This window comes from Podarcis tiliguerta (genome assembly GCF_965153285.1).
Source record: "Podarcis tiliguerta genome assembly, chromosome: 1".
In the NCBI taxonomy this organism is placed as follows: domain Eukaryota; kingdom Metazoa; phylum Chordata; class Lepidosauria; order Squamata; family Lacertidae; genus Podarcis; species Podarcis tiliguerta.
Window position 1 is genome coordinate 49,561,204 of NC_139534.1, and position 26,966 is coordinate 49,588,169.

The window sequence follows — 26,966 nt, forward strand, 5'->3', positions numbered from 1 at the left end:
TATTGGTGCGGCTTTGTAGCCCCGACGGGGCGGGGCGTCCTCATCGCAGTGCAACCCAGTGGGCTGCCAAGAGGAGCGCGCTTTCTCCTATTGCATGCGTGCCAGAAAAGGGTGGAGGGTCGCAAGGGGCGGCAACCTTCTTTCTCTCTCCCCCCCCCCACTTTTTACCTCGCAACACAAAAGGCCTGCCCCCTTCCCTGCTGCCTGCATTTAGCTAGAGGGAAGAACGGAGGGTGGGAGGGGGAGATCGCCCCTCTCCTCCGGTTCTTCCTCGACGTGCAGAGAGGGAATCGTGGCTTGCTTCTCCGCGCGCATGCAGTGAGAGGAAGGGTGGGTGGGAGAGATGGGATCCTGAGCCTCTCCCACCCTGAGGGTTGATGGCTTCACCCGTCGGGAAAAGAGGGAGCAGCAGCAGCGCCCCAGCCATCGTGCCTGCTACAACCGAGCTATGCCGAGACCCGTTGACTGCGGCGATGAGCAGCTCCAAGCGGAGGGATCCCGACGGCGACCCAGCCGTTCGTCGCTGAAGCGGACCTGCCCGGCGCCCCCCGCGCCTCTCTCCATCTCCTGGGCAGACGGGCCACTGGGGCGAGGGGAGAGGAGGAGAACGCCTCCTTCCCTGGCTGCATTCACCTTCCCAGGGTAAAGGGTGGTGGGAGAAGAGGCGGCGACACATCCTACCCCACCCACCCGGTTGCCAGCGGGGGAGGCGAAGGACCAAAGGCTCCATGGCGCCCCTTCCATGCTATGATCCCAAGGTGGGGAGCCCGGCAGAGACAGTTTCCCACCCCTCTTGCAGGCCTCGTTGATCTCGCAGGAGCAGGTAAGCGCGAGGGTTTGATTGACTGGTCGGCCCTAAGCGATCGTGCATCCTCATCCCTTTCCACTTAAAGCACAAGCCAGATGTCGCGCCTGCCCCCACCCTCCCAAGCACTTCGATAAATGGGGCGGCTGTGGTGTGCACTGTCACGCGAGGAGTGCCGGCTCACTGCAGGGAATGCTTGTGGAAGAGACCCTCAGATCTCATTCTGGTGAAATTCCTTCCCTTTCCACGATGCTCCTGGCCGATGTTCTATTTTTAAAGAGAGCTCACTATTCCAGAACTGCAGAGGGATCCTTGGGATTATGTGGGGTTGTTGGAGAAATCCCATCTGAGGGCATACCTGGCATATAGGAAGTGAGTTCCCTGAGAGCGGATTCCTCAATATATACTGGAAAGGGTCAACTAAATCATTTGTTACAGTATAAAGAAGAGGACAGAGAGCCAAACGTAAACACCCCTTGCAAGCAAGCTTGCTTGTGGCAAAATCTGGCATACACGTCGAAAGAGCTTGTGCATTTGAGTTATTATTATGAATGAAATCTGAGCTATGAATGCCCTCCCTCCTGCACCTGGCCTGTGCAGTTCCTTCCCAAGCCAATTGGTGTCAATTAAATGGGATTTACTTAGGTTAGATCACTTTGTAAGAGGAAATTGGCAGCAAATTATGCTGCCCCTCTGGACTTGAAGCTTTTAACTGTGATGCTTCTGACATCTTGCCCAAATCTGTTTTTCTACCAGCAGTTCTTCTGTAACTTGGATGATAGTTTTCAAAAGTCTGTTCCATGTGGATTTTTGTGTAGAAGGATACTGAGTTCATTCAAGACTGATGCTGAGAAAACTCTAAATTCCTGGCCTTATAGTTATTTAAGTGCATGACTTTTGCACCTGACATTCGTTGGTGAATCTCAGATTTCTGGTAAAAATGAAGTAGATCCCACTAGCCTGAAGTTTGTGGTTTGAAATAACCCTTTGTTCTGAAACAGCGTGTTTCTGGAAAACGCCTTTAAAAGCTATATAGAATCTGGGCAGTGGTGCTCAGTATGTTAACCACCTATTGAGAATATAGATACGGCTAATGTATCAGCTGGGGATGCGGGTGGCACTGTGGGTTAAACCACAGAGCCTAGGACATGCCGATCAGAAGGTTGGCGGTTCGAATCCCCGCGACGGGGTGAACTCCCATTGTTCAGTCCCTGCTCCTGCCAACCTAGCAGTTTGAAAGCACGTCAAAGTGCAAGTAGATAATAGGTACCTCTCCGGCAGGAAGGTAAATGGCGTTTCTGTGTGCTGCTCTGGTTTGCCAGAAGTGGCTTAGTCATGCCGGAAGCTGTTCGCCGGCTCCCTCAGCCAATAAAGCAAGATGAGCACCGCAACCCCAGAGTCGGCCACAACTGGACCTAGTGGTCAGGGGTCCCTTTACCTTTACCTTAATGCATCAGCTAGTGGTACTTAGGCAGATTTGACGTAGAGGTATTTTAAGTAGCCAGAGCACCACTGTAAGGAGCAACAATAATATCCTTCTCAATTACTGAATACAAACATAGAATCATAAAATTGCAGAGTTAGAAGAAGCTGACATTCACACCACTGCCCTAGGAATTCTTCTTGTTGTCAAACCATGAGCAACCTTTCAGTTCCTCCACCAAGGTACAGCGGTGGACCAAGCTGATCACGCACCTGGGGCAGCACCCAGGGGCAGGGCCAACCACCTGTGGGGGTGGGGCCAGCCAGGGCAGGATGCTCTGCGGGGCCTCCAAAGAGTCTGCCTGCCTCCTCTCACCCAGCTGCCCTACAGCTGAGGGGGAGGCAGAGGGCAGACCGTTTGGGCAGCACGGAGCCTGTGCGCACCTAACTCACCACGTCTCTCCCAGGAGATATGCGTGGCATGGGCATGCTGCAGGCCCCGCAGTGAGTGCCACCCAGCATTTTGTCACTCCCCTCAGTGGTAACACCTGGGGCAGACCACCCCTACCGTACCCCCTTCCTCCACCACTGCCAAGGTATGTTTTTGAGCCAGTCCTGGAAGATAAGGGAGATCTGAAAGAAGAGCCCATGATACTTTGAGCCCAGTGCTGCTCCAGGTGTAAATCCAGAGTAGGGCAATGGACATAGGCAGTGCTCTTTTGACAAAATAAAATAAAATGAAGTGCCAGTACTCGTATATTGATAAAAGTGTCATGGGTATCAGCACAAAATAGCTGCCCTGGGTAGCAAAATAAAACAAGTGCCAATACTCCATCCCAGTGAGATTTGTCACCGGAAAAGCCCTGGAAAAAAAGCTTAGACTCGGTTCCATATGTGTGCACAAGTTTCTTCTATTAAAAAAAATGGTTTTGGGGTGTGGGGTGGGTGTTTTGTCTGCATGCTTATTAAGATTTAATTGATTTAAAGTTATTAGAACTCATATAATTAATTGACTAAGTCTACAGTTCTGTGCACACTTCCTTGAGAGTCAGCCCCATATAAGCATCTTGTACTGGAAGCTCCTCAGAAAGATTTCTCTGCACCTCCAATTTGTGGACTCTGTGTCAGGTGTGGGTCCCCAAAGTGTGCTCTGTGAGCTCCATTTAAGTGATTTGCAGTGGCAGCCCTGAGGAGCAACATGTGTGTGAAGAAAGGTGGGTGCACATGTGAAAAAGGGTGGGCGCAGCAGGTGCTCCATAATTCTTGGAACCTGGCTGTCTGCCTAGAAGGTGGGCGAGACTGACCAGAAATGATGAGGGTGTGGAGATTTTTCCTTCCTCTGAGGAATAAAGCAAGACTGACAAGGCACTTGAAAGGAGTGGAGAGTTGATACGTGGCCAGCAGCAGGATGAATAATGACAAATCAGAAAACTTTGTTCAACACTTACATACACATCCATAGCACTAAAATGCTCCTGCTGATTTTTAATGTATGGATGTTTTTGTTTATTTTATTTCTTTCAATATTCAGAATATTTAGATCAGTGGTTCCAAAAAATGCAGCAATTTTCAAGTGGTTGGGGGTGGTGAATAGTTTTGGAACCACTGATCTAAATGTTCCTCAGGTCTTTCTGAATATTGATAATTGCTGACGGATAAAGTGGTACCTCTAGTTGCAGACACGATCCGTTCTGGGGTGCCATTGGCACCCCAAAAAGTCTGCAACTAGAATAGCACTTCTGCACAAGCACAGAGCATGATAGAGAGCTTCTGCGCATGTGCAAAGCGCACAGAACACTTCTACACGTGCACGCGGGGTTAAACCCAGAAGTATGCACTTCTAGGTTTGCTGTGTTCACAAGCCGAAAAGACGCAACATGAACCTAACGCAACACGAGGAATGACTGTACCTACCATAAATTCCGGGTTATTAGGCGACTGGGCGTATTAGACAACCCTCCCAAAATTAGCAGCTGCAATTTGGGGGTTCGTCTTCTATGCCCAGTCGCCTAATACGCTGGGCAGCTCCGCACCGGGAGAAAGCCACCCAGAGCGGAGCCTGCTGCCCCTGCTGCTGCTTCTGAAGCAGCAGTGTGGGGGCTCTGCGCCGGGCAGCTCTCTCCCGGTGCGGAGCAGAGCCAGCCGCCACCACTGCTGCTTTGGAGCCGCTGCCACAGCAGCGGGAGGCGGGCTCTGCTCCACGCCACCTATACCCGGTGTTTAAGACGACCCCCGACTTTTTAACCTCTTTTCCAGGGTTAAAAAGTTGTCTTATACGCCGGAATCTACAGTAAATTTGTGTAACGGGATGGCCCACAACCTAACTGCATAAGACTGAACTGCAAATAAGTCTGCAAACTTTATAAGTTCCTACAAATTCTGGCCTTCTTAAAAGAGAATATGAACGCAACAAACTGTCATCCATCAATGATTTATTACTTGTATTTATTTATTTATTGCCTTTATATACCACCTTTATCTTCTAAGGATCTGAAGGTTGTGTACATGGTTCTCTTCTCCATTTCATCTTCAGGACAACCCTGTGAGGTAGATTAGGCTAAGAGATGGTGACTAGCCCAAGGTCACCCAGTGAGCTTCATTGCTGAGTGGAGATTCGAACCCTGCTCTCCTAGGTCCTAGTCCAGCACTCTAACCATTACACCACACTGGCATATATTCTTCTTGATATATATTTATATATTTAAATTAATATTTATATATTCTTCTTGATTTATATTCCTCTTGATTTAGCCCAGCGACAGACAGTTTGTAACTCAACGCAAGTCTCGAGTGTTGTTTCAGCTTCACAACAACCCTCTGAGATAGATGAGACTTTAAGACACAGTGATTTGGCCCAGCTTAAATTCTGACTCTTAAGAAACTGGCTCTATTATTTGGAAGTTGAGCGTTAGCACTGATTTTGAGTCCTTTGCCTGAAATTAGCCAACACCTGCCTGTGGTAATCCATAAATTTGTCCACAACACAGTTTTGAGTCGTCCTCAAGACCTTCCTTGGCATTTGAGCCATTATTGGTAGCCTGCTAGTGTTGGGAAGATATAATGAGACTAATATCACTGGGATAGAATTTCACCATTATGCTGGTGTGGAAAGAATTACACTGGCAAGCAATTAGCCACTAGGCTAAGAAGAAGGTCTGGTACTTGCGTGGAAAGCCCTAATCCTTTTGAGACCAGGATACCCAAATACTGTATATTCACTGCACTCAATAAGAGTACCCTGAAGATATTGTCTTATCAGGGATGTCCATTCCACACAAATTGAGCTTTAATGTGATGGCACCTACCCTGCTACTCACTCCCAATCCACACCAGACATCTTTTTTTGGAGCCTGTTAAAGAGTTTTCCTCTTTCAGCAAGCTTTCAAGATTTTTATCTCTGTTGGTACATGTATTGGATTTGAAAATGTGTTTATGAATATGCAATAGTATCTGCTTTCTTGGAGGTTTTTAAGTAGAGGTTGGGTGGCCCTCTGTCATGGATGCTTTAGCTGAGATTCCTGCATTGCAAGGGGTTAAACTAGATGACCCTCAAGGTCCCTGCCAACTGTGCGATTCTGTGATTTATGCATGCAATATGTGTTTTTATTGTATCGTGAAATTGTTTTGTGATGCTTCATGAGAAGAAATTCATAAATGAAAATTAATAACAATTATAATGTCTCTTTGGGCAGTGTATCTATTTCTGAGGATATTTCCCCAGTTGCTGAACCTTAATTGGTGGTAAATTGAGATCTTGGTTTAAGTCATGATCATTCATCTGCAGAATAACTTAATTGCTACTTTCTAAATGAAAAGTGCCTTAATGATATTATGGGCAGCAACAGCATATCCACTGTAACGTGTTCACTGTGTTTGTTGAAACATGATTATAATTTGTCTTTCTTGTAAATAAGAAATGCTAATTAGCTTCTGCCCTGCCAGCCTAAGAACATTGCAATACTGTATAGCCTTCGCGGTGTTGACTAAAGCTAGCCACATCTCCCTTTACTTTGTACAACAAAAAGCCCTGCTAACAAATGGCAAAAACTTCCAAAAGCTCAACAGCTTCAGTAGGAATCCCTGAAGGCACAGTAGCAAAATTATGCACAATAACAGTTGATTTCACTACCTCTTAAAAGTTCTCTGTGTTTTCCTAGCAAACGCCCTCTAGGCCAGGAGTGCCCAAACTTTTTTCAAAGAGGGCCAGATTTGATGAAGTGAACATGTATGAGAGCTGGCTGAAGTTGTTGAGCTTTTTTAGGATTGAAGTTACCCCAAAATTGGGATGAGGCCCCCAAAACGGACTTTGTACATGCCTCCTGAGAGTTAAGATGCTGCTTCCAGATTGATACAGGGATGCGGAATCTGTGGTACCCCAGATATTGCTGAATTTCAGCTCCCATCAGCCACATCCATTTGAGATAGTGGGAGTTATAAACCATCAACATCTGCATGACTACTCCTCGTTTAATAAGTGGATTGGATTTATATGTGTACTGATTGCTACTTCCCTTTTCTCCCATTTTTAGGGTTAGGCGTGGAACGTGTTCGTTCTGTGCTGTGAAATGGTTGCTGCTGTTAGGTGGAGCACCGACTCCTACATATCAGTGTTGACAGCTCATAAGTACCGAAGAAGCTGACTTCTTTTGTTTCCCTTGCCAAGATGCCCAGCGAGAGCCTCCAAAGTAGCAGTGGGGTGGCGGAGGAGCCTGCCGTAAGGGAGGGTAAGGGTGGGGCACAGAGCCCTCACTGCAACTCCTTGCGCAGGGCTGTAGCTACTGCAGTGACCTTCGATGGAGAAGCCACCACCGAGAGGCGGAAGAAGAGGAAGAAGGAGTCCCGCCCAGAATCGATCATCATCTACCGATCGGGGAACGAGAACAAGGTGGATGAAGAACAGGTGGAGGAGGATGGGGGCGAGAGAAGCTCAGAGGAAGGTTCCAAGTTCTTGGGACACTCTGCCGATGGTAAATGCCCGAGACCAAGTGATCTGTGATTCATCAGGCACGCTTTGCTGCCTTATCAGAGTGTGAGGAAAGGGGCTTCTGTGGCTTCTTTCACAATGGGAAGTGTTACACGCAGTGTGCCTTTGACCCATTAGCTGCTGAGTTTTAGTGGGTGATCAGCTACCCTTTTAATAGCTTGCAGAGGGTAGTCAAAGTCCAAACACCGCTACAGTGGTACCTTAGGTTAAGTACTTAATTCGTTCTGGAGGTCCGTACGTAACCTGAAACTGTTCTTAACCTGAAGACCACTTTAGCTAATGGGGCCTCCTGCTGCCGCCACACCGCCGGAGCCCGATTTCTGTTCTCATGCTGAAGCAAAGTATTTCTGGGTTAGCGGAGTCTGTAACCTGAAGCGTATGTAACCTGAAGCGTATGTATATCTTGCAGTTGGTTCTTTATTCAGTAACAAGGTCTAAACATGATCCCTGTCTATTCATACTGAAGCATATGACCCAGCTGGCCAACCTTGAGAGCAGTTGGTCATGTAGAGAGCAGAGGTCTGGCAATGCATGGTCGCTACCTCTGGACTTGCCTTATTAATCGTGAAAATCCTAGGTGTGCAAGTTTTCACTTTATATTGCTGAGTTTTCATCTTGAAGTTATAAGTGGGTGATGCTAACTGTTGAGCTGAACCCATTAGATCCAAGGTCATTAGGTTAGTTTCTAAGACCCCACCCTCACCCTCCTGTGTTTGTCCCAGTGTATGGTATTCTCAGATAAGCAGGTTCCTAATCACAGGTCTGTTGAGCTTTCAGGGTTCCTGGAGCAATTAAAACAAAGTCTCAAAAATAAATAAATTGAGTCTTGGCTTTCAAGCATATTCAAAATAGCCATTGATCTATAAAAAATAATAATATTACATTTCTTTCTTACCTTTCCTCCAAGGAGCGCCTCCCTTCCCTTTTTAATCCTCATAACAACCCTGTGGGGTAGGCTAAAAGACAGTGACTGGCCCAGTGAGCTTGATGGCCGCATGAGGCTTTGAACTCCAGTCTCCCTGGTCCTAGTCCAACATTCTCAACTGCTACATTATACTACACTCTAGTCCCAGCTTTTCAAGCTATCCATTAGCTCTGCTGTGCATCTTTTTAAGGAGATGCATCCACACCATTCTCACCACCACAGATTCTATCCCTGGTCTTTGTCTTCAGCCATTTAGGTGAAATAGCCAAACAATCATTAATCCCACACATTCACTAAACTTTCTCCATTTATTCTTGCCCTAACAGAAGCAGTTCTCAAATGATGAGTTATTTCTTGGCCTTTGGTGTCTCCAACATTTGTGCAATAAATCCAGAGGTTTTTCCTGCTTTTGGTGTCTGGAAAAACGTAATTCTTAGTTGTGGCAATGTAGAGATGTATCATTATTTGATGAGAAATATGGGAGAAATAAAACCAGGAAGTTTTCAGCCTGATCATACGTAGCGTTGCATGCACCTAAAACCCTTGTTAATCACATACTCAATGTCACATTATTGTGTGTGGGTGTGATTTATTAATTAGTATTTTTGGACTAACATTCAGCCTTATGCTCACTAGCATGGGAGATAATCCTATGGAACATAGGGGGCCTTACCTGTGAGTAAATATATATTTAAATTCATGGCTGTGTGCTTTTGAACTACACATTCTTCATCAGGTATAAACATTCAGAGCACAAATACAAAATAAGCATAAAAGAGCAGATAGCTGGAGCATATTATGTTAATTGGATTACAAATAACTAAATTAGCAAAGTGACTGAGAATTCACAGACCTCCCTGGAGCAAAATGACTCAGAATTTACAGTCCCACTCCCTGAGGACTGCTTATAAACCTTAAATGTCTCCCATTAGTAATCTTTTTTCTAAACAACAACAACAACAAAAATCAAACACTGGTTCTCCTCATAGAGGAGCCCCAACTCTATCAATTGCTTTGATGGTGCTTTTCTGTACCGTTACCTATATCTTTACCATTAATAGAAATCCTCTGTGATATTAGGGGACCAGACTAGTACTAGTATTCCATATACAGTATATAGCACAGGAATGGGGAAGCTGTGGTTCTTCAGTTGTTGGACTACAACTCTGTTTGTGCCAGACAATTAGCCATACTGGCTGAGGCTGATGGGAGTTGTAGTCCAACAATATCTAGAGGATCATGGGTTCCTCATCCCTGATGTAATACATTGTGCTACTTAATGTTTTAAATCCCTTTCCGAATAATTCTTCCGTTTTCTCTGCCACTGCATACTGAGTTGACAGTTTTAAGCAACCTGTTCACAACAATCCTAAGGCATAGTTTTCTGGATAGACATAAACAGTTTAAAAACTTTATTTTATTGGTCTCTGTTTGCATAACTTTCAAAAAATCTCATTTTCTTGCCCATTCACATGGTTTTGAGAGATCAATTTGGACCTTTCCCCAATCTGCTTTAAATTTCATCATCCTGGGGCCTTCTACCTGCTAGGCATGTGCCCTATCACTGAGCTGTTGTGTTATTTCAATGTTTATCCCATCCTTCCTAAGAAGCTGAAGGCAGCTTTTTATACTGTGTCACTATTTGGTGCAGAGAAAGAATTGGTTAGCAATTTGTCAGCTGCCCCCACATTGTTTTATTTTGCTTTAAGGCATGCTATATGGTTCAGTTGCTTGAAATGTGTTGTTGCGAGAGCTCCTGAAATGAGCATCTTGCTGAATAAGTGTGAAATAGCTGGAGCAAATTACCTAGTTTTCCCCTGTGCTGAGACAGGATTCCTTGAACCTGCACAACCCTAAAAGATTAACCTATGTACCGTTTATATGCTGTGTGCAGAGCTAACAACATTGCATCTTTTAGGGTTGTGTTTGTAAAGTCAGAAGCTTTGGTAAAACCAAACCAAAATCAATTCTTTGCAGTTTTCCAAAATACTCTTACAACACTGCAGAAAATGCCATTAAGTTCTGCTTTAGTTTTCTGTCTTGAACTGATTTAGTTTCTCTTTCTTCCTAGGTTCTTGGGCCATGCCATTAGATAGCAGATACGTTACTTTAACTGGCACCATCACGAGAGGAAAGAAGAAAGGCCAGATGGTGGACATTCATGTTACACTCACTGACAAGGAGCTGCAAGAACTGGCCAGGTCGAAAGAGCCTCCCAAAACGGACATCCCTGAAGGGAAAAAAGCTTGTGAGGTTGGGCTTTCTAAAGGCCCTCATGTCCTTCTCTGGAGCCTCACCTGTCTCCCCGTCATCTTCATCATGTCCTTTGTGGTGTCCTTTTACTATGGCACCATTGCTTGGTACAATGTCTTCCTGGTCTACAATGAAGAGAGGACCTTCTGGCACAAAATCACCTTCTGCCCTTTCCTAATTATCTTCTACCCCATCATCATCATGGTGGTGTCCTTCTCTTTGGGCCTCTACACAGCAGTGACACAGATCTCGTGGGCCTTTGGGGATTGGTGGCATGCCGTGAGGGATATGGAGAAAGGATTCTGTGGCTGGCTGTGTAGCAAGATGGGCCTGGAAGACTGTTCCCCGTACAGCATTGTTGAGCTACTAGATTCTGACAATGTCTCCGGGAGCTTGTCAGCCAAAGGCTCAGCCCAAGGTGAAGAGATTTCAGCTGTCTGAGCCTTTGCTTTAAGTGTCTCTAACTTTTCATGTTCACTTGCATTGCAGATGTACTTCGGGAGGCATGCACATACAGTGGTACCTCAGGTTAAGTACTTAATTCGTTCCTTAACCTGAAACTCTTCTTAACCTGAAGCACCACTTTAGCTAATGGGGCCTTCCGCTGCTGCCGCTGCGTCGCCGGAGCACAATTTCTGTTCTCATCCTGAAGCAAAGTTCTTAGCCCGAGGTACTATTTCTGGGTTAGCGGAGTCTGTAACCTGAAGTGTATGTAACCTGAAGCGTATGTAACCTGAGGTACCACTGTACAGTCGAGTCTTAGGGAAAAAAGCCAATTCAAACATGTGGGGTGGGGCATGGGGAGAAAAGGGAGACAGTCCTTCCTAGATGGTACCACTTCAAAACCAAGGGGTGATTGCAAGTTTTAATACATTCCCCACCCTGCCTCTATCAAAAATCTTCTTGTGAAAAGCTAAAGTGTTCAAGGAAAGTTCCAGCCTAGCTGTGTTTTTGATTTCCTATTATGCCTGACCTACCCAGACCCAGTTTATGCCACTTCAGGCTACAGATGAAGGGTCACCTGTTTGAATACATTAAATGTCTTCCTGTACATTCAAAAGCAGCACATAATTGAGAAGAGTAAACTCTTCTGACATGTCTCTCCTGTGTGTGTAGGAATTTGTTTTTTTGTGCTATAACATCCAACCCTCACTCCCTATCCACTGCCTGATATGGTTCAGCCCAGGTACAGCTTTGCCACTCAAGTCTACTGATTGTACACACTGGCATTTAGATTCTCAAGCAAATATGAAGTGCCAATTCTTCTGGGTGAAGAATCTCCCATTCTTTATAAGATGGCCATTCATGACTGGCTAATAATATTGCTGATCTGATCAGTGCTCTTTGTTGGGTTTTATTAAAGCGCATGGTTTAGTGACAAAAAGTCTGTTGTTTGGCAGGAGGTGTTGCTTGGTTGGGAGGGACAGGGAAATAATAAAATTTGCCCCCAAACATTTTTATTTTGCAAACTGGATCTTCCAGTGTGAAGACGCAGATGCAATCTTCCACTTGATGCCTGCCTGCCTTGTGTTGAAAAGCAGGAGCTAACAGGTGCTATGGATAATGACTGCAATCTGAAATGCACCAAGTATGTTGCATTAAGACAGGGCCCTGGGACAACTACCCATAGCCTGTGTTGCTGTAGGACACTGTCTTAAAAACTAGAGTCCCAAGAACGGTCTCCAGAGAAAGAAGCGAGGAACCTGAACCTTCCAAGCCCTATCAGTCCTTCCCTTATTTTACCCGACCCATAAAGAGTTTTTCAATGGTCTGTCGTCCCGTCCCCCCCATTTAGTCACCATAAATTTTAAATCTATGTAATGTTTGTTAAAAGGTGTTAACTTTAGTGTCTAGTTTAGCCAAGCTGAATTAGAAGTTTTCCTTAATATAATATAATGGAATGGGGTTGGGGTTGGGGTTGGGGTGGGGAACCTGTACAAAAAAGATGCACGTGTAAATCAAGTTGTATGTTTGTGTAACTAATTAGCACAAGCCTTATTGATTGCACAGATTATATAATGGGGGAGAGGGAATTGATATCATAAATGCTACAATAGAGTGCTCTTTCTTACTGTTTGTGTAGGGCAAATACTGTGGTATTTGGGGCTGGTAATTACACAGCACCTACATAAATGTTCTGTTTTCTACTATGCATTCTTGGGCTTTCTTGCTCCTTAGTCTACTGCAGTTTTCCCCAACCCAGGTGCCATCCAGATGTTGCTGGGCTCTTCCCTTTCATCAGCCTCAACCGATATGGTTGCTGGAGTCCAGAGCATTTGGAGACCACCAGTTTGGGGAGGCCTGATCTGTTGACCCCTGTGGGATAAGCAAGCTTGAGCCCAAGTGCTGGTGCTATTTGTATTTGCCTTTGGTACGCCTTTCTGAGCTGTAGATTCTTCTCTTATCACAAGCTTTAGTCGCCTAATGCTGCAAAGTGTCTGTAAAGCTTATTAACTTTATTAAAAGCCATGCTGTAGTTGAAAAGCACAATGTAATTTCCTTCCTCCACTCACAATGTATGCTGATTGTGTGCCATTGGGTGTGTTCAGATATAACACTATTTGAGGAGTGGTGCCTTTTGGAAAGTATGTTTGTCACATTCTGTTCAAATAAACTTATTTTCTTTCCTGATCAACCTGGGGCGGGGGGCGACAATTCTGCAATTTTGTATCATAAGGTGTCTGCGCACAGCACTGACTGGCTGATACCAGTGACATTACCAATCCATTCCTCCCCTGTCCAGAGCAGTTTTGCAACTTCAAAAAGACCTTTTTTTAAAAAAAGGTGACCAGGAACACTTTAAATCACAAATGTATATTAAGTTTTAATAAATAATTCTTTAACAGGTCAACAACCTGCCCAAGACATGGCAGGAGGAGGTGCAAGACTGATGACTAAATCTGTGTTTTAGTCATTGATATGTGCATCCATCATTTTATATTAGAAGTGGGCAGAATGTATCTCAGGATCTACTGGTGGAGCTCTAGATAAGTTGCAATAGTTCCCTCTACCACCCACCCTGGTAAATTAGGCTGCAGAAAGGGAAACCTTTGGAAAACCAGGACTGGATTTTAGTGTGAAAGGCTTGTGAGCTCAGTTCTATTACATTAATTGCAATGTCTTGATTGGGTATGTGCTGAGAAGTACACTTAATTCTCCTTGCATGTTCACTCTCACTTTTGGCTCTGGTTGGTGCATCTTGAGGTTCTAGTAAAAACGAAAGTAGATCCTGCAAGGTCGAAGGCTGCCCACCTCTGATTTAAAGTGTGGCTGAAGTCAGGGTAAATTCTGTGGTGGCTCCTGCTTTAATGATACATCTGTAGGCACCCACTGTTAACTTGCTGGACTTCCCCAAAGAGGCTTCCTAGCTGAATGTGTCTAGTTACTCCCATGTTTGTACTGGGAGATTTAAATACTTTCCCCCTAATATTTATTTATATATTTCTGTCCTCCCGCCTTGATCTTTGGCCTCAAACGTGTACCCTTTCCCCTTTCCTTCCTTGACTTATATTAAAGTGCTATGGATGTTGACGCTGTAGTTATCATTTCTTTTTTACCTTTTTCTTCTACCTTCTTTCTTGAGATGCTTTCACTCCCCCTCTCGCCAACCTTCCCATAAGCCGTTCTGCAGCGAGACATAGACCTTCTTGATCTCCTTTCTTTCAAACCTAATCCATTTTTATTACAGATTAATGTTCTGCTGAAGTTGGTGGCATTTCTTACATGTGTTTTGGAACATCAGGAAATACGAGAAACCAGACACAGAAGATTTATCATTGTTACTGTCCTAGTACAGTTCATCAGATGATTTTAACAGGGTTTCAGCCAATTTGTATAGGAAGACAAATTTGTCTTTCATAAGATTAAAATAAAAAGCTTTTTCAAAGTTTGTGATAAAAAGCCTTTGTTAAACCATGAGTCCCGCCCCCCCAGAAAAGTTAGGAAAATGCTAAGCAAATATCTGCCCTTGCGACCTCTCCCCCTCCCTCATTCTTAATTGCACATATTATTTAAGTGAGACCTGGGGGCCTTCTGGTTTGTGTATTGGTGCCTTACAGTAAATCAAGAAATAAAATGTTCTCTGTCTCTCAAGGCTCAAGCATAGCTCCATCCCCAAGCAGTTTCTTGGTTCTTCATGGCCTGACCATCATATCAATTAAGGAAAAGCACCTACGGACCTCCAGGCGTTGGTTGACTACAACTCTCAACATCCCTCACCACTGGGAATGCTGACTAGGGCTGATGGGAGTTGGAGTCCAACAACATCTGGAAGACCACAGGTTAGATTAGCCACCCCGAGGTACTGGGCCTGACCAGGAAGAATGTGTCAGTGTTGCCTGCCAGGTACATAGAAATTCCTGTGTGTGAATGAAAATCTGGTGGCATCCATAGTCACTTCTGTAATGTGTAAATTTAAGTCATAATTCAGGTTTGCTCGATACCACACTAATGTTGACACTAGCTGTTTGGGGGAGGGTGCCATGTAGCTGCAGTGTACAGTGTGGCTGGCACATTTGAGCAGATCTGCTTCCATGAGAGCGGGGAGGGAAGTCCCATTACAAAAACAGACATAATTTCACATGCATGAGGAGTTAGTTCAGAGGTCAGCAAACTTTTTCAGCTGGGGGCCGATCCACTGTCCCTCAGACCTTATGGGGGGCTAGACTATATTTTGAAGGGGGGGGGGAAATAAACAAATTCATATGCCCTACAAATAACCCAGAGATGCACTGTAAATAAAAGCACACATTCTACTCATGTAAAAACACCTGGCAGGCCCCACAAATAACCCAGAGATGCATTTTAAATAAAAGGACACATTCTACTCATGTAAAAACACGCTGATTCCTGGACCGTCTGCGGGCCAGATTGAGAAGGTGATTGGGCCTTAGTTTGCCTACCTATGAGTTAATTGAATACCACCCTACGTTTCTAGCATTTGTAGAACCTGAGATAATGTGGCAAAACACATGGGCACTGCTTTCATTTCTTTGTGGGAAACTAGCCTGCTTCCCACTTCCAGTATTTTGCTTTGTCTCCCCTTCCCAAAAGATTCCTGTAGATGCCCATGTCCCAAACTCACCACCCATGAGTCTGCTTCACTGTCAAAACATTTCTTACCATGGGGAAGTGTTTCCTATGAATTGTTTGCGTTTCTGTCTTTATAAACTGCCCTGTGATCCTCTGATGAAGGGTGGCATATAGACTCAATAAGTAAATTATATATCCACACCTCAAAACATGACAAAACAGATGGCCAGTTTACCACACATTGTGGTAATGGTAGCACAATGAGTAAATGTTTGTGGTATTACTCTTTATTTGGTATCTGCTGTATTCTAGGTGTCTGTTGCACTGCAGCAACAATCCAAATTCTAACAAGCCAGACGGATCTCAGTCTTTTGCAAACAGAAGCAGTTATTCCTGAGAGTTTGCCTGCTTCATTTTTAGAAAGTTTTAATCTGATTAAAATATTTGAATCAGTTATTGTGTTCTAAAGTTTAATTAGCTGGTGATGGATTTTCTGAAATGAGTGCAGATACGCGGTTAGATCATGGCCTAAGGTAAGCAAGAATTATTTGGAGGCAAATTGCCTTGTAGCACCCAGATTCGTGCAAACGGGCAGGCTGGTTAAACAAAATATTGTGGGTGGATTTTTAAATAGTTTAACAAGAAGGTTGTAGAAATGCATTAGCATTTTGTAGTGTGCATAAGGCAAAGGGTTGCCTAAACTCTGGTAATATGAAAACTTTCCCAGCTACCATTTTGAAAACCATACTGATGCAGAACTAAACATGCAGTTTATTCCACAGGGTGAACAGAAACATTATCCACCTGCATAGAAGTTCTGTTTCAATTTCAGACCGTGGGCACATGGTTTATTTATACACATTCATGAAATGGGTAGGCAGGGGATTCTTCTCCAGGTATGTGTGCTCAAATAGAGGAAGTAAATTGTGCACTTACATGCCCCTCTGCAGGGAATCATCAATAACTGCTAGACAGTCATGGCGAGCTGCAGGTGGTAGCGTAGAGTACAGTGCATAATAAGTGTTTAAGGAAAGCTGCTACAGATAAGGCAATTCTGTAGCCAGCAGATCTATCTCATGCTGCGGTGTAAGACCTTAAAAAACCATATTTCAACAGATACTTTTTCAAAACCCCAGGTGTTTTGGAAATCTCTGTATAGACCACCTGCCAATTTCTTGCAAAATGATTGAAGCTTTCCCCCACCCACCACCCCCACTCCTATTCCTTAAGAGTCTGGTTGTTCCAAAAACATAGCAAATGGTGAGGGACTTGTCCAAAATTGTTCACATCACCTGCTGCTTTGTGTATTTTCCATTTGAACTTCAGACAGCCTACACAAGGATCCCACCATGGAGAAAATGGAAAGTGGTCTATTTAACTGTACACAGAATCCATTCACACTGATCTGGACCACAGTCTCCTGCAGCATTACAGCTGCGGCTGTTTGAGATAATGTGCCCTTTCTTCGGATGCAACTGGAGGCCTATTCTTTTCATTCTCTTGTAAAGTGGCCAAATTAAGTTTAGCCTTGGGCAGTTTTGCCTGAATCACTGCTTCAGCCCAGGGTGGAACTTGTTCAAGTTCGTTTAGGATACCAAGGGCATCTTCTTTAAGGAATGATGGGAAATGAATAAGATTCCCTCTTGGGTTATCAGATTTCCCCCCTTCTTTAAAATTACATATATTTAACAGGATGCCATACTCTGCAAAAGGAAACTGCAATTTAATCTAGCAGATACTATACACAGACATTTAGTTTTTTAAAAAGTCGGTGAACAATACCTCAGTGTTTCCAAATGAACTCCCATATTTTAACAAAAGTTACATTCCACTTAATCAAACCAAACCTCTAAGTTGCTTACATAAAAACAATATAAAATATTCATAAAAGATACTGATAAAATCTTTAAAAACAAATGGACATAAAATCTAAGTAAATCCAGTAGTTTTAAAACAAATGGTTGGCACCTATCCATCTCAGGAGCTGATGGAGGAGTGTGCCTTTGGGGGTGAAGTCAAATTGTTGAGTAACAGCTGCAGAGACCGATACAGGAGAGACATGTTTTATTGCAGCTGGGGCAGGTGAAGCCATCTGGTTGTCCTGCTGCAGATGCACAACGTTTCTTCTCTCTGTGCTCTTCTCAGCATCCCATTCTCCCATACGCTTTGAGATTGGTTATTGTACTCTTAAACATGTCTACTCAGAAGCCTCACAGAGCTGAGCCTCGCCCTCAGGTAAGTGGGAGTACAGGACTGCATCCTTAAGGATCCACGTGGTGGAAAGCTTAAACTTACTGCTGTGCAGTGGGGTGAAAAGATTCTCCTTTTTAAAAGGTGGCATTTCTTTACACACACTTAATCTTCATTGCCCTCTTTTAGGCTTATGATATGAACAGTGCAACCCTATACGCGTCTGCTCTGAAGAGAGAGCCGTTGGCTTCCAGGTGACTGTGGAGGCCAATTCTGGAGTCACATGTCCTTCCCCATTGGGTACATAGGTTTCCGGGTGGGAGCTGATCATGGTGAGGGTTTGCCAAGCGTGCCTTCCTCTTAGCGTGTTTCTCCCTTTCATCCTGAGTTTGAGCGTCTTCAAAACCCACGACCCCTTTGGTAAAGGCTGTTCTCCAACTGGAGAGCTTGCAGGCCAGTGTTTTCCAGTTGTCCATATTTATACTACATTTTAAAAAAGATTTGCCTTGAGAGAGTCTTTAAACCTCTTTTGTTGACCAGCAGTATTACGCTTTCTATTCATAAGTTGGGAATAGAGTAGTCGCTTTGGGAGACACTAATCAGGCATCCGCACAACACGACCAGTCCAATGAAGTTGATGTTGAAGAATCAGGGTCGGATTTAAGTTTGATGAGGCCCTAAGCTACTGAAGGTAATGGGGCCCTTTATATGTCCAGCTGTCCTTTGTCAACAACAAATTGTAGCTGTTTTTTGTGTTGAATATATGCTATATAGTAATTTATGGACCTAATAGGTATTGAAAGCTATTTGCACATAACAAAATATGTATTTTATCAAAGTAATTGTTGAAGTGAAATACAATTAAGTATATTAATAGTGATATAATTATTAAGCTCTAACTTAATTTTTTATTCATAACAAACTTAATAATGCAAACACATTGGCATTTGGCAATAACAAAATTTCCTTTAGAAACACAATTTCCAAAGAAAGACTCATAATCTAGTCTCTAGAAACTTGCTATAACATGAAATAATAATAGGTGCAAATATATGATGCAAACTACTAATAATTATAAATAGCAGAATGTAGGCACCCTATATATAGAAATGAGCAAACCAGTGATATTTTAGGGAGCAGGCTAGCAGGCGGGGCCCATTACTTACATCAAGAGAGTGGGGCCCTAAGCTATAGCTTGTTTAGCTTATACGTAAATCCGGCACTGTTAAATCATTGCAGGAAGCGTGCATTAGAACTGCAGCCTGAGCATCCTCTTTTGTGCCTACACAACCCTCTCTTCCTTGTAACCGCAGTTCCTCCGGTCCTGCATCCTTCCTCCTCCATCTCGGCTTGGACCACCAGGGGCCGCTGTGGGGCTCGCTCCCACGCCGGCGCCGACACCCACTTGGCCGGATACTGGCCGAGAAACCCCGGAAGGAAGAGGCGGCGGAGGCGCGGAAGACGGAGTTGGAGCCGCTTCTGGCACGATGTCGCGGGGGGCGAAGGTAACGCGCGGGTGGTGGGGCGTGAGAGACGGACCTCGCCGGCTATGCTGGTCCCCTGCAGGCTCTTTCCCTCAGGAAGAGACGCGCGTCGCCCCGACAGGGCTAACGGGGGCCTGAGGGGAACTTTTCCCGCTTCTCTCGGCTGCTTCACACGGGCTCATCCCCTAGCATTGGACTTCCGTTCAAGATGCTTAGCGAGTCTCTTCCCCTCCCTCCATCCCTCGCTTAAGAATGTGTCATTATTATTATTGTAGGTGAAAGTGGGGCTTCTAGTCTTTAGTGAGGTGTGTGGGTTTTTTTTGGGGGGGGGGTTAACCTATGATCAGATTATCCCGGGGCGACCCCCCCCCTCCGAAATGCTACATATATAGAATCAGGATTGCATCCTGCTTTTCAGGGGCAGATAAGTCTGCACGAAGCGGATCGCGATACAATATTATTTATTTATTTATTTATTTAAGTACAATTCTGTGCATAGACCCATTGAGTTCAATGGGATTTACTCGCATGTAAGTGTATGTAGGATTGCAACCTAATCTACACTTGCATTTAGAACCAAGTGATGCCTTGTATTCCAGATTAATCAAGGGAGTGATTATACGATTATACACACAGTGGTACTTACACACACACACACACACACACACAGAGAGACACAGAGGTTGTTCACAGATCAGAAACTTACCTGTTGGGATCAAGCAGTAAAGTAGTGCGCAATGCCCACTCACTCCCCCAATTCTTCAGAGCAGATAAAAGGGGTTGTGTGGGGATGGAAAGTCATACTGCACAGGCAAAAGTCCTTGAACTACTCGTACATGTTAGTTGGACGCAACCCTTAATTCTATAATAACATTATTATGTAGATATTTAGATACTAATATCCCACTTTTCGAGGGGAAAGCCACCATAAAGCAGCTTTCTATGTAGCAAAGCTTGTATAAATACAATATAAAAACAGTAAACATGCATGTGATGGGATGAAGAGCTGCTTGTGTGTAAATTGCAATCCCTCAGAGTTTGAACCGCTTCTCAAACCTCTGCCTGTGACGGAGCCCCTCCAGCATGGCTGCGTCAGTCGCTAGCAGAATCCGAAAGTGGCTGCTTTCGGAAACGTTTCCAACATAAAAGCTCCTTAACGGAAACACGTCTTCTGGACTCTCTGCGTGACAGTTTCCGCCGAGGAACGGGTGTTCCTATAGGGGGCCCTGAGACTTCCCCACTGTTTTCACTGGAAGCATCTCTGAGCCATTCCTCCGACTCCCCTTCCCTTGACGTTCCTGTTCGCCCCCTACTGGTTCCCTCTTCAGGTGTCAAGTCTCTCTCTACCTCAGAGAGCCTTGGCACCTCCTGTCCTGCCGATGGCAGTTCCCTGACATCCACCTCCCCTCCAGGGCCCCCTTCACCCCCTCCCGTCTCCTCCCCTACGGGTTGTGAGGAGGTAAAACCCCGGAAGGAACCTTCCTCATCGTCTGAAGTTTCGAACACCTTTCTCCACTCGTTGTGGTTCCTAGTCTCTCGGTACTCCTCGTCATCTGAGTCCGTTCCTTCTTCCAACTCCGACTCCGCGAATCCTTCCAGTTCCTCTTCCTCGTCTGTGGTGCCGAAATACTCCCTTCTAAACCTTGCTACCGGCTGTGGTTTCCGCGGGAATCTTTGGTGGAACGTTTCTGTTAAAACCTCGTCATTGACCTCCTCTGCAGTCACCCAGGTGTTTTCTGACTCCGGTTCCCCTTCCCACGCCACTAAATACTCCACCTGATTGCCCTTCCACCTGGAATCGAGGATTTCCGCTACATGGTTACTGCTTTCCCTCTCCTCCAAGACCGGTCCCCTGGTGTGCTCCTCTTCACCTCCCCCCTTGTACGGTGACAGTAATGACCTGTGGAACACTGGATGCAATTTCATGTGGTTGGGTAACCGGAGTTTGAAAGCCACTGGGTTGACCTGCTGAATGACCTCAAAGGGTCCCAATCTCTTGGGTCTTAATTTCTTACAACCCCCTTTGAACGGCAACCCTTGGGTGGACAACCACACCTGATCCCCCACCCTTATGGTTTCACCTTCCCTCCTGCTCTTGTCTGCCTGCTTCTTATATTGAGCCTTGGCCCTTTCTAAGTTGAGCTGAAGCTGACGATGGATCGCTTCCATCTCTTCTACAAACTGTTCGGCCGCTGGGACGCTCCATCTCTCGCCCCCCTCCCCCGGGAATGCCCTGGGGTGACACCCGTAATTGGCCAAAAAGGGGCTCATCCCTGTGGACACATGCTCCGCATTGTTGTAGGCAAATTCTGCCAGCGCCAGCTTTTCGACCCAATCATTCCCTCTGTCATTGACATAGCACCTCAGATATTGTTGGAGGATGCCATTTGCTCTTTCCGCCTGCCCATTGGTTTCAGGATGCCGGGCCGTCGAAAAATTGACTTCCACGTGCAGCAAGCTCATGAGCTTCCTCCAGAACCTGGAAGTAAATTGTTTCCCGCGGTCCGAGACAACCCTCAAGGGGGCGCCATGCAGCCGGAAGACGTGTTCTACAAACAACTTCGCTGTTTCTTCCGCTGTGACTGCATGTGAACATGCTACAAAGTGGCACATCTTAGTTAACAGGTCCACTACTACCATGATGGCCGTCTTCCCTTTGGATTTGGGCAGATCCGTCATAAAATCTATTGATACCGCCTCCCAAGGCCGTTCTGGCGTGGGTAGTGGTTCCAATAACCCTGCCGGCGCCCTTCTTTCCCCCTTGGCCCTCTGGCATTGGTCACACCCTCTTACATACTCCTTTACATCTTCCCTCACCTTGGGCCACCAAAACTCCCTGGTGACCATCCACATGGTCTTGTGTTGTCCAAAATGTCCCGCCGTGGGACTATCATGCAACTGCTTGAGTACCCTCCCTCTCAATTCACCTTCTGGTATATACAGTGCCCCTTTGTAATACAATGCCCCATTTCTTTCTTCAAAACCCTCCGGGCTCTCACCCTCTCCCCTGAGGCCTCTGAGCTTATTTTGGGCATATTCGTCAGTTTCCGTTTCTTCTACCAGCTCTCGTCTCCCCACCAGCGCCGCCCCACACACCCAGCGGTCCTCAGGAATGACATGTCTTTCTTCGCTTGCCCCCTCCCCTTCCAAGTACTCTGGTTTGCGTGAGAGAGCGTCCGCCCTGACGTTCTCTGGGCCTGGTACATAACAAATCTCAAAGTGGAATTTGGAAAATTCCTGTGCCCATCTCACTTGCCGTTGGTTGAGTACTCGAGCTGTTCTCCAATACTCCAAATTCTTGTGGTCGGTGCACACTTGCACCTTGTGTTGTGCCCCAATCAATAAATGTCTCCACCTCCGGAACGCTTCGTGAATGGCAAGTAGTTCCCTGTCATACACCGTGTAGTTCCGCTCGGACTTATTCAGCTTCCTCGAGAAAAAGGCACACGGTCTCCACCCTGACGTATTTCTTCCCGGCTGAAGGAGCACCGCCCCCACCGCTCTGTCTGACGCGTCTGTCTCCACCCTCATGGGCTTCTGTAGGTCCACATGCAGAAGTTGTTCTTCCGAAGCGAAAGCCCTTTTCAGTTCTTCAAAAGCTCTCTCCGCCTCCGCCGTCCAAACAAATTTCTTCTTGCTACTGAGGCAGTCGGTGATGGGCGCCGTCAAGTGTGCAAAATTCTTGATGAACTTCCGATAAAAGTTCCCAAACCCCAGGAATCTTTGCACATCCTTCTTGGTTTTCGGTGTCTTCCATTCCAGCACCGCCTGGACCTTGCCTGGATCCATGGCCAATCCTTGGTCTGACAGGCGGTACCCCAGGAATTCCACCTCCTTGGCATGAAACTGGCACTTCTCCAGTTTCACCCACAGCTGATTGGCTTGCAGCCGGCCCAACACTTCTCTCACGTCCCTCACATGCTGCTCTTCATTTTCCGAATACACCAACACGTCATCCAAAAAGGCCACACAATTCTTGTAGAGCAACGGCCCCAGGACGTGGTTGATGAAAGCTTGAAAACATGCGGAGCCGGCTTGGAGACCGAAGGGCATTACGAGGTATTCAAATGCTCCCAAAGGGGTGAACATGGTGGTCTTCCATTCATCCCCCTTCCTTATTCGTATCAGATTATACGCCCCCCGCAGGTCCAGTTTTGTAAAAATCTTCCCCTTCCTCACCCTGGTCAGAATGTCATCAATTCGGGGCATAGGAAAGGCCAGGGGTTCCGACACGGCGTTCAGGGCCCTGAAATCCACTACAAGTCTCGGCTTATCTGTGTTTTTTTTGTCCACAAAAAACACTGAGCTGCCCCCCACCGCTCGGGACTCTCTGATGAAACCCCTCTTCAGGTTTTTGTCAATGAACTCCCTCAGCTCCTGCATCTCCCTGTCTGACATGGCGTACAGCTTGCCCACTGGGAGTTGAGCCCCCGGGAGTAGGTTGATTTGACAGTCAAAGGGTCTATGCGGCGGCAGTTTGTCCGCTTCTCTTTCGCTGAATACGTTGCTCAGATCTGCATATTGCGGAGGCACCTCCCCTTGCTTCATTACCTCCATCCCAGCTAAGGTGATCTTGGCTCCCCCTGGATCCTTCCCCTGCTTGCAGTGTTCCAGGCAATGCGCCGACCCAAAGGAGACCACCCTCTGGTGCCATCCCACTAGAGGATCGTGAAGTGCCAGCCAGCTCATCCCCAAAATAATGGGAGCTCCTCCCAATGTGGCCACATTGAACGCTATCCTCTCGGTGTGTCTTGCCACCCTCATTATCATGGGAACAGTCTGTTGGTTCACTTCTCCTCCCAACAGCTCTCTGCCGTCAATCGTGGTTACCTGCAGGGGTTTACTTAAGGGGAGGGTTTGTATCTGGTGCTCAGCTGCGAACTCCTTACTCATGAAATTACAGGAGCTGCCTGAATCCAGCAGGGCTTTGATCTGTAGGGGGTGTCCATTTGGCAGCTCTAGCAACACCTCTATCACTAGAGCAGGCCTGGGAGGTTCTGGTGCGGGCACTCTCACTGCTTTTGAGCCTGGCTGCTGTGCCCCGACGGCAGCCAGGCGTTGGCTTTTACCTGCTCTGTGCTTTCCTCCTCCTCTCCCCCAACAGCTCCTGCCATGCCTTGCCATTCCTTTCTCCGTGGACAGACTCTGGCAAAGTGTCCTGGCTGTTGGCAGAGATAGCATTTTTTCCCGCCCTTTCCCTCTTTCTTCCGCCCTTCACCGATGTTTGAAACTGTGCGCGCACGCGCTGTTCCCACTTCCATCGGCTCTGCCGGCGGGAAAGGCTGCTCTGGAATGTCTGGAATGCGGAGCTCCCTCCAACGTTCTCCTTTCCCCTCCCGCTTCTCCAAAGCCCTCGCCTCCTGGCGCGCTCCAATGGCTAGCGCGGCTTTAGTCAGCTGGTCCATAGACTCTGCTCTGGGGTTCCGGGAAAGTTCATCTTTCAAGGACGAAGACAGACCCTCTTCAAAAAGCATTTGAATGGGCTCAGAAGCCAAGTCCCACCCCAATCGATGAATCAACATAGTGAACTCAGTCCAGTACTCACGGACAGTCCGGTTTCCCTGTTTGCAAGCCATTAACTGCCTTCGCACTCCTCCCTGCTCAATGTCACTGGAAAACATCAGGTCCATGGCACGAAAAAACTTCATCGCGTCCTTTAGGATCTCATTATTTGCTGCCATCAAGGGTCTAACCCAGTCCTTCGCCCCTGATTCGAGGTGGCTAATTACAAAAGCCACTCGCGATTCCTCATCAGGAAAGTCATCAAATTGCAGATTGAGAGCATATTGCATCTCTGTCCTAAAGGCATGGTAGTTCCTGGGGTCCCCCCCAAATTTCTGCACCAATCCTGGCATCTTTCTGTTGAGTGGGGTGGCTTTCTCCCTCCCCCTCTCTGCATCCTGAGCCCTCCTTTCTTCCAGCCTCGCCGTCTGCAAGGCAAGCTGGATTTCCAACGTCCTATACCTTTCCTCCAGGCTTGGACCTCCAGCTGCCCCTCCGGTTCCTGCTGGTTCGCTCATGATGCCTCTCCCTGGCACAAGCTAGCTGTCGATGACTTTCGGATTGCTGTGATGGGATGAAGAGCTGCTTGTGTGTAAATTGCAATCCCTCAGAGTTTGAACCGCTTCTCAAACCTCTGCCTGTGACGGAGCCCCTCCAGCATGGCTGCGTCAGTCGCTAGCAGAATCCGAAAGTGGCTGCTTTCGGAAACGTTTCCAACATAAAAGCTCCTTAACGGAAACACGTCTTCTGGACTCTCTGCGTGACAGTTTCCGCCGAGGAACGGGTGTTCCTATAGGGGGCCCTGAGACTTCCCCACTGTTTTCACTGGAAGCATCTCTGAGCCATTCCTCCGACTCCCCTTCCCTTGACGTTCCTGTTCGCCCCCTACTGGTTCCCTCTTCAGGTGTCAAGTCTCTCTCTACCTCAGAGAGCCTTGGCACCTCCTGTCCTGCCGATGGCAGTTCCCTGACAATGCAGTTTAAAAAAACTAAACTATTAAATTAGAAAAAAAACAGACAGTTCTTCCAGTTCTGTGACTCCAGCATCTAAGACATGAACAAATATATTTGAGACGTTTAGGACATGGGGGAACCTGATTTTATTAAAAATGGATTCCTATAGTTTGAGTAAAGGTGGGTTATAAATATTGGGTTAGATCCAACAGTATTGCTCAGCTGAGTGATTGTAAAGCTTCAGTGGTACAGGCAGAGCAAGCATTTTCTGCTCAGGAGAGCCCTACGACCCAAAATGCATAGATTGAATAAACTGAATAAAGGAAAAATTATGGTTTTTTCCCGTATATAAGCACTCCATTTTTACACTTACTGCATTAAACACATTATTTCTCTTGTAAAAGCAATTTTACAAAGCTAATCGGACTCCCCCCCCCCCAACCCTGCTGGGAGTGTGTATTATGGTTTATTTTTCTACAGTGTTTTTGACAAGACAGGTAGAAATTTTGAAAACAATTCTGTGTATGCCTACTTCTGAGTAAAGTAGTAAAATCCATTAAACCGAGCTGGGCATACTCCCAGTGGGTATAGGATTGTAGCCTGAAAACTGTATTGGTTCCATAGTTTCCTTTGCAGTAGCATGTAAGTATAGAATGTTACAGCTCAAGAAATAGGTGCTTGTATGATTTCGCCTAGCCATATTCTAGTTCAGCTTGTACTTTTCCTTTCTGAAGGCAGCAGTGGTCCTGTGTATGGATGTCGGCTTTTCTATGAGCAATTCTGGTCCTGGAGAAGACTCTCCTTTTGAACAAGCCAAAAAAGTGATGACAATGTTTGTGCAGCGACAGGTAAAAGAGCTCAGAGGGGTGGGGCGAACATTAGAAGTTATGATAAAGATGAAGCTGCTGCAGAAAACTCACAGCATGATGACATCAGAACAGGGCTAAACTTCATTTCATGTGAAAGGGAAGAAGTAAAACTTAAAACAGGCCTGCAGTGTTTTGTTAACTGTATAAACCAGGGGAAATAAGGCAGAAATGAATAGGGGAAAAAGAACTCTGATGGGATAGAAGACGGGGGCAGCTTCAGGGACGTTGAGGCTGTTGCCCCCGCCTGTGGTTTACAATTTGTTGCACACCATGTTTTCCCACAGCTTCATACTTCTTTCCTTAAAGTTACATAGGTGTAACAGAAACACAGAATGTCTACTCCACTTCTTTGATAATGCATTCTGTTCCACCAATCCTTTTAGTACATTGATTTTTCCTACCATTATTTCAGTTTTCAACTTATGTTAAAACTACCCCTTCCGGTGGTGGGGGGGGGGGGGCAAAGTTCTGTAACTGTATTTTCTAGCCTTGGGAATTTTTTCCAGATATTCAACTGTAGTTCCCATAACAGTTTGGTAGCTGACCAC

General features: G+C 46.0%; 2 protein-coding genes and 1 pseudogene across 6 annotated transcripts in view; 2 read left to right on the forward strand and 1 right to left on the reverse strand.

Moving 5' to 3' along the window:
- Positions 1-14: 14 nt before the first annotated feature.
- TMEM169 (transmembrane protein 169) lies at positions 15-13,920 on the forward strand. 2 transcript variants are annotated; one of them, XR_014508882.1, is made up of 4 exons: positions 33-823; positions 6,757-7,194; positions 10,208-10,905; positions 11,153-13,920. XR_014508882.1 is itself a non-coding variant. In XM_083431106.1 (3 exons), exons 2-3 carry the CDS (start codon positions 6,891-6,893, stop codon positions 10,828-10,830), a joined length of 927 nt encoding a protein of 308 aa, XP_083287232.1. In that variant the 5' UTR covers positions 15-823; positions 6,757-6,890; the 3' UTR covers positions 10,831-13,920. The 2 variants fall into 2 exon arrangements, 1 of the variants encoding a protein (XP_083287232.1); XM_083431106.1 differs by having other exon boundaries at positions 15-823; positions 10,208-13,920.
- On the reverse strand, positions 41-730 carry LOC310673167 (annotated as a pseudogene). The gene has a single exon. The product of its transcript is annotated as an uncharacterized misc_RNA (transcript).
- Positions 13,921-18,986: 5,066 nt separating the features above from the next.
- Positions 18,987-26,966, forward strand: part of XRCC5 (X-ray repair cross complementing 5) — a 44,831-nt gene continuing 36,851 nt past the window's right edge. For 2 of the 3 annotated variants that reach the window (XR_014508749.1, XM_083430541.1), the window contains exons 1-2: positions 18,987-19,115; positions 26,284-26,397. Coding sequence is in view for 2 of the 3 variants with exons in the window: in XM_083430541.1 (XP_083286667.1) it covers positions 19,098-19,115; positions 26,284-26,397 (132 nt within the window). In the remaining variant the exon portion in view is untranslated. Of the gene's footprint in view, positions 20,085-25,574; positions 26,398-26,966 lie in introns of all 3 variants that reach the window. The other variant, XM_083430542.1, reaches the window with a different exon arrangement.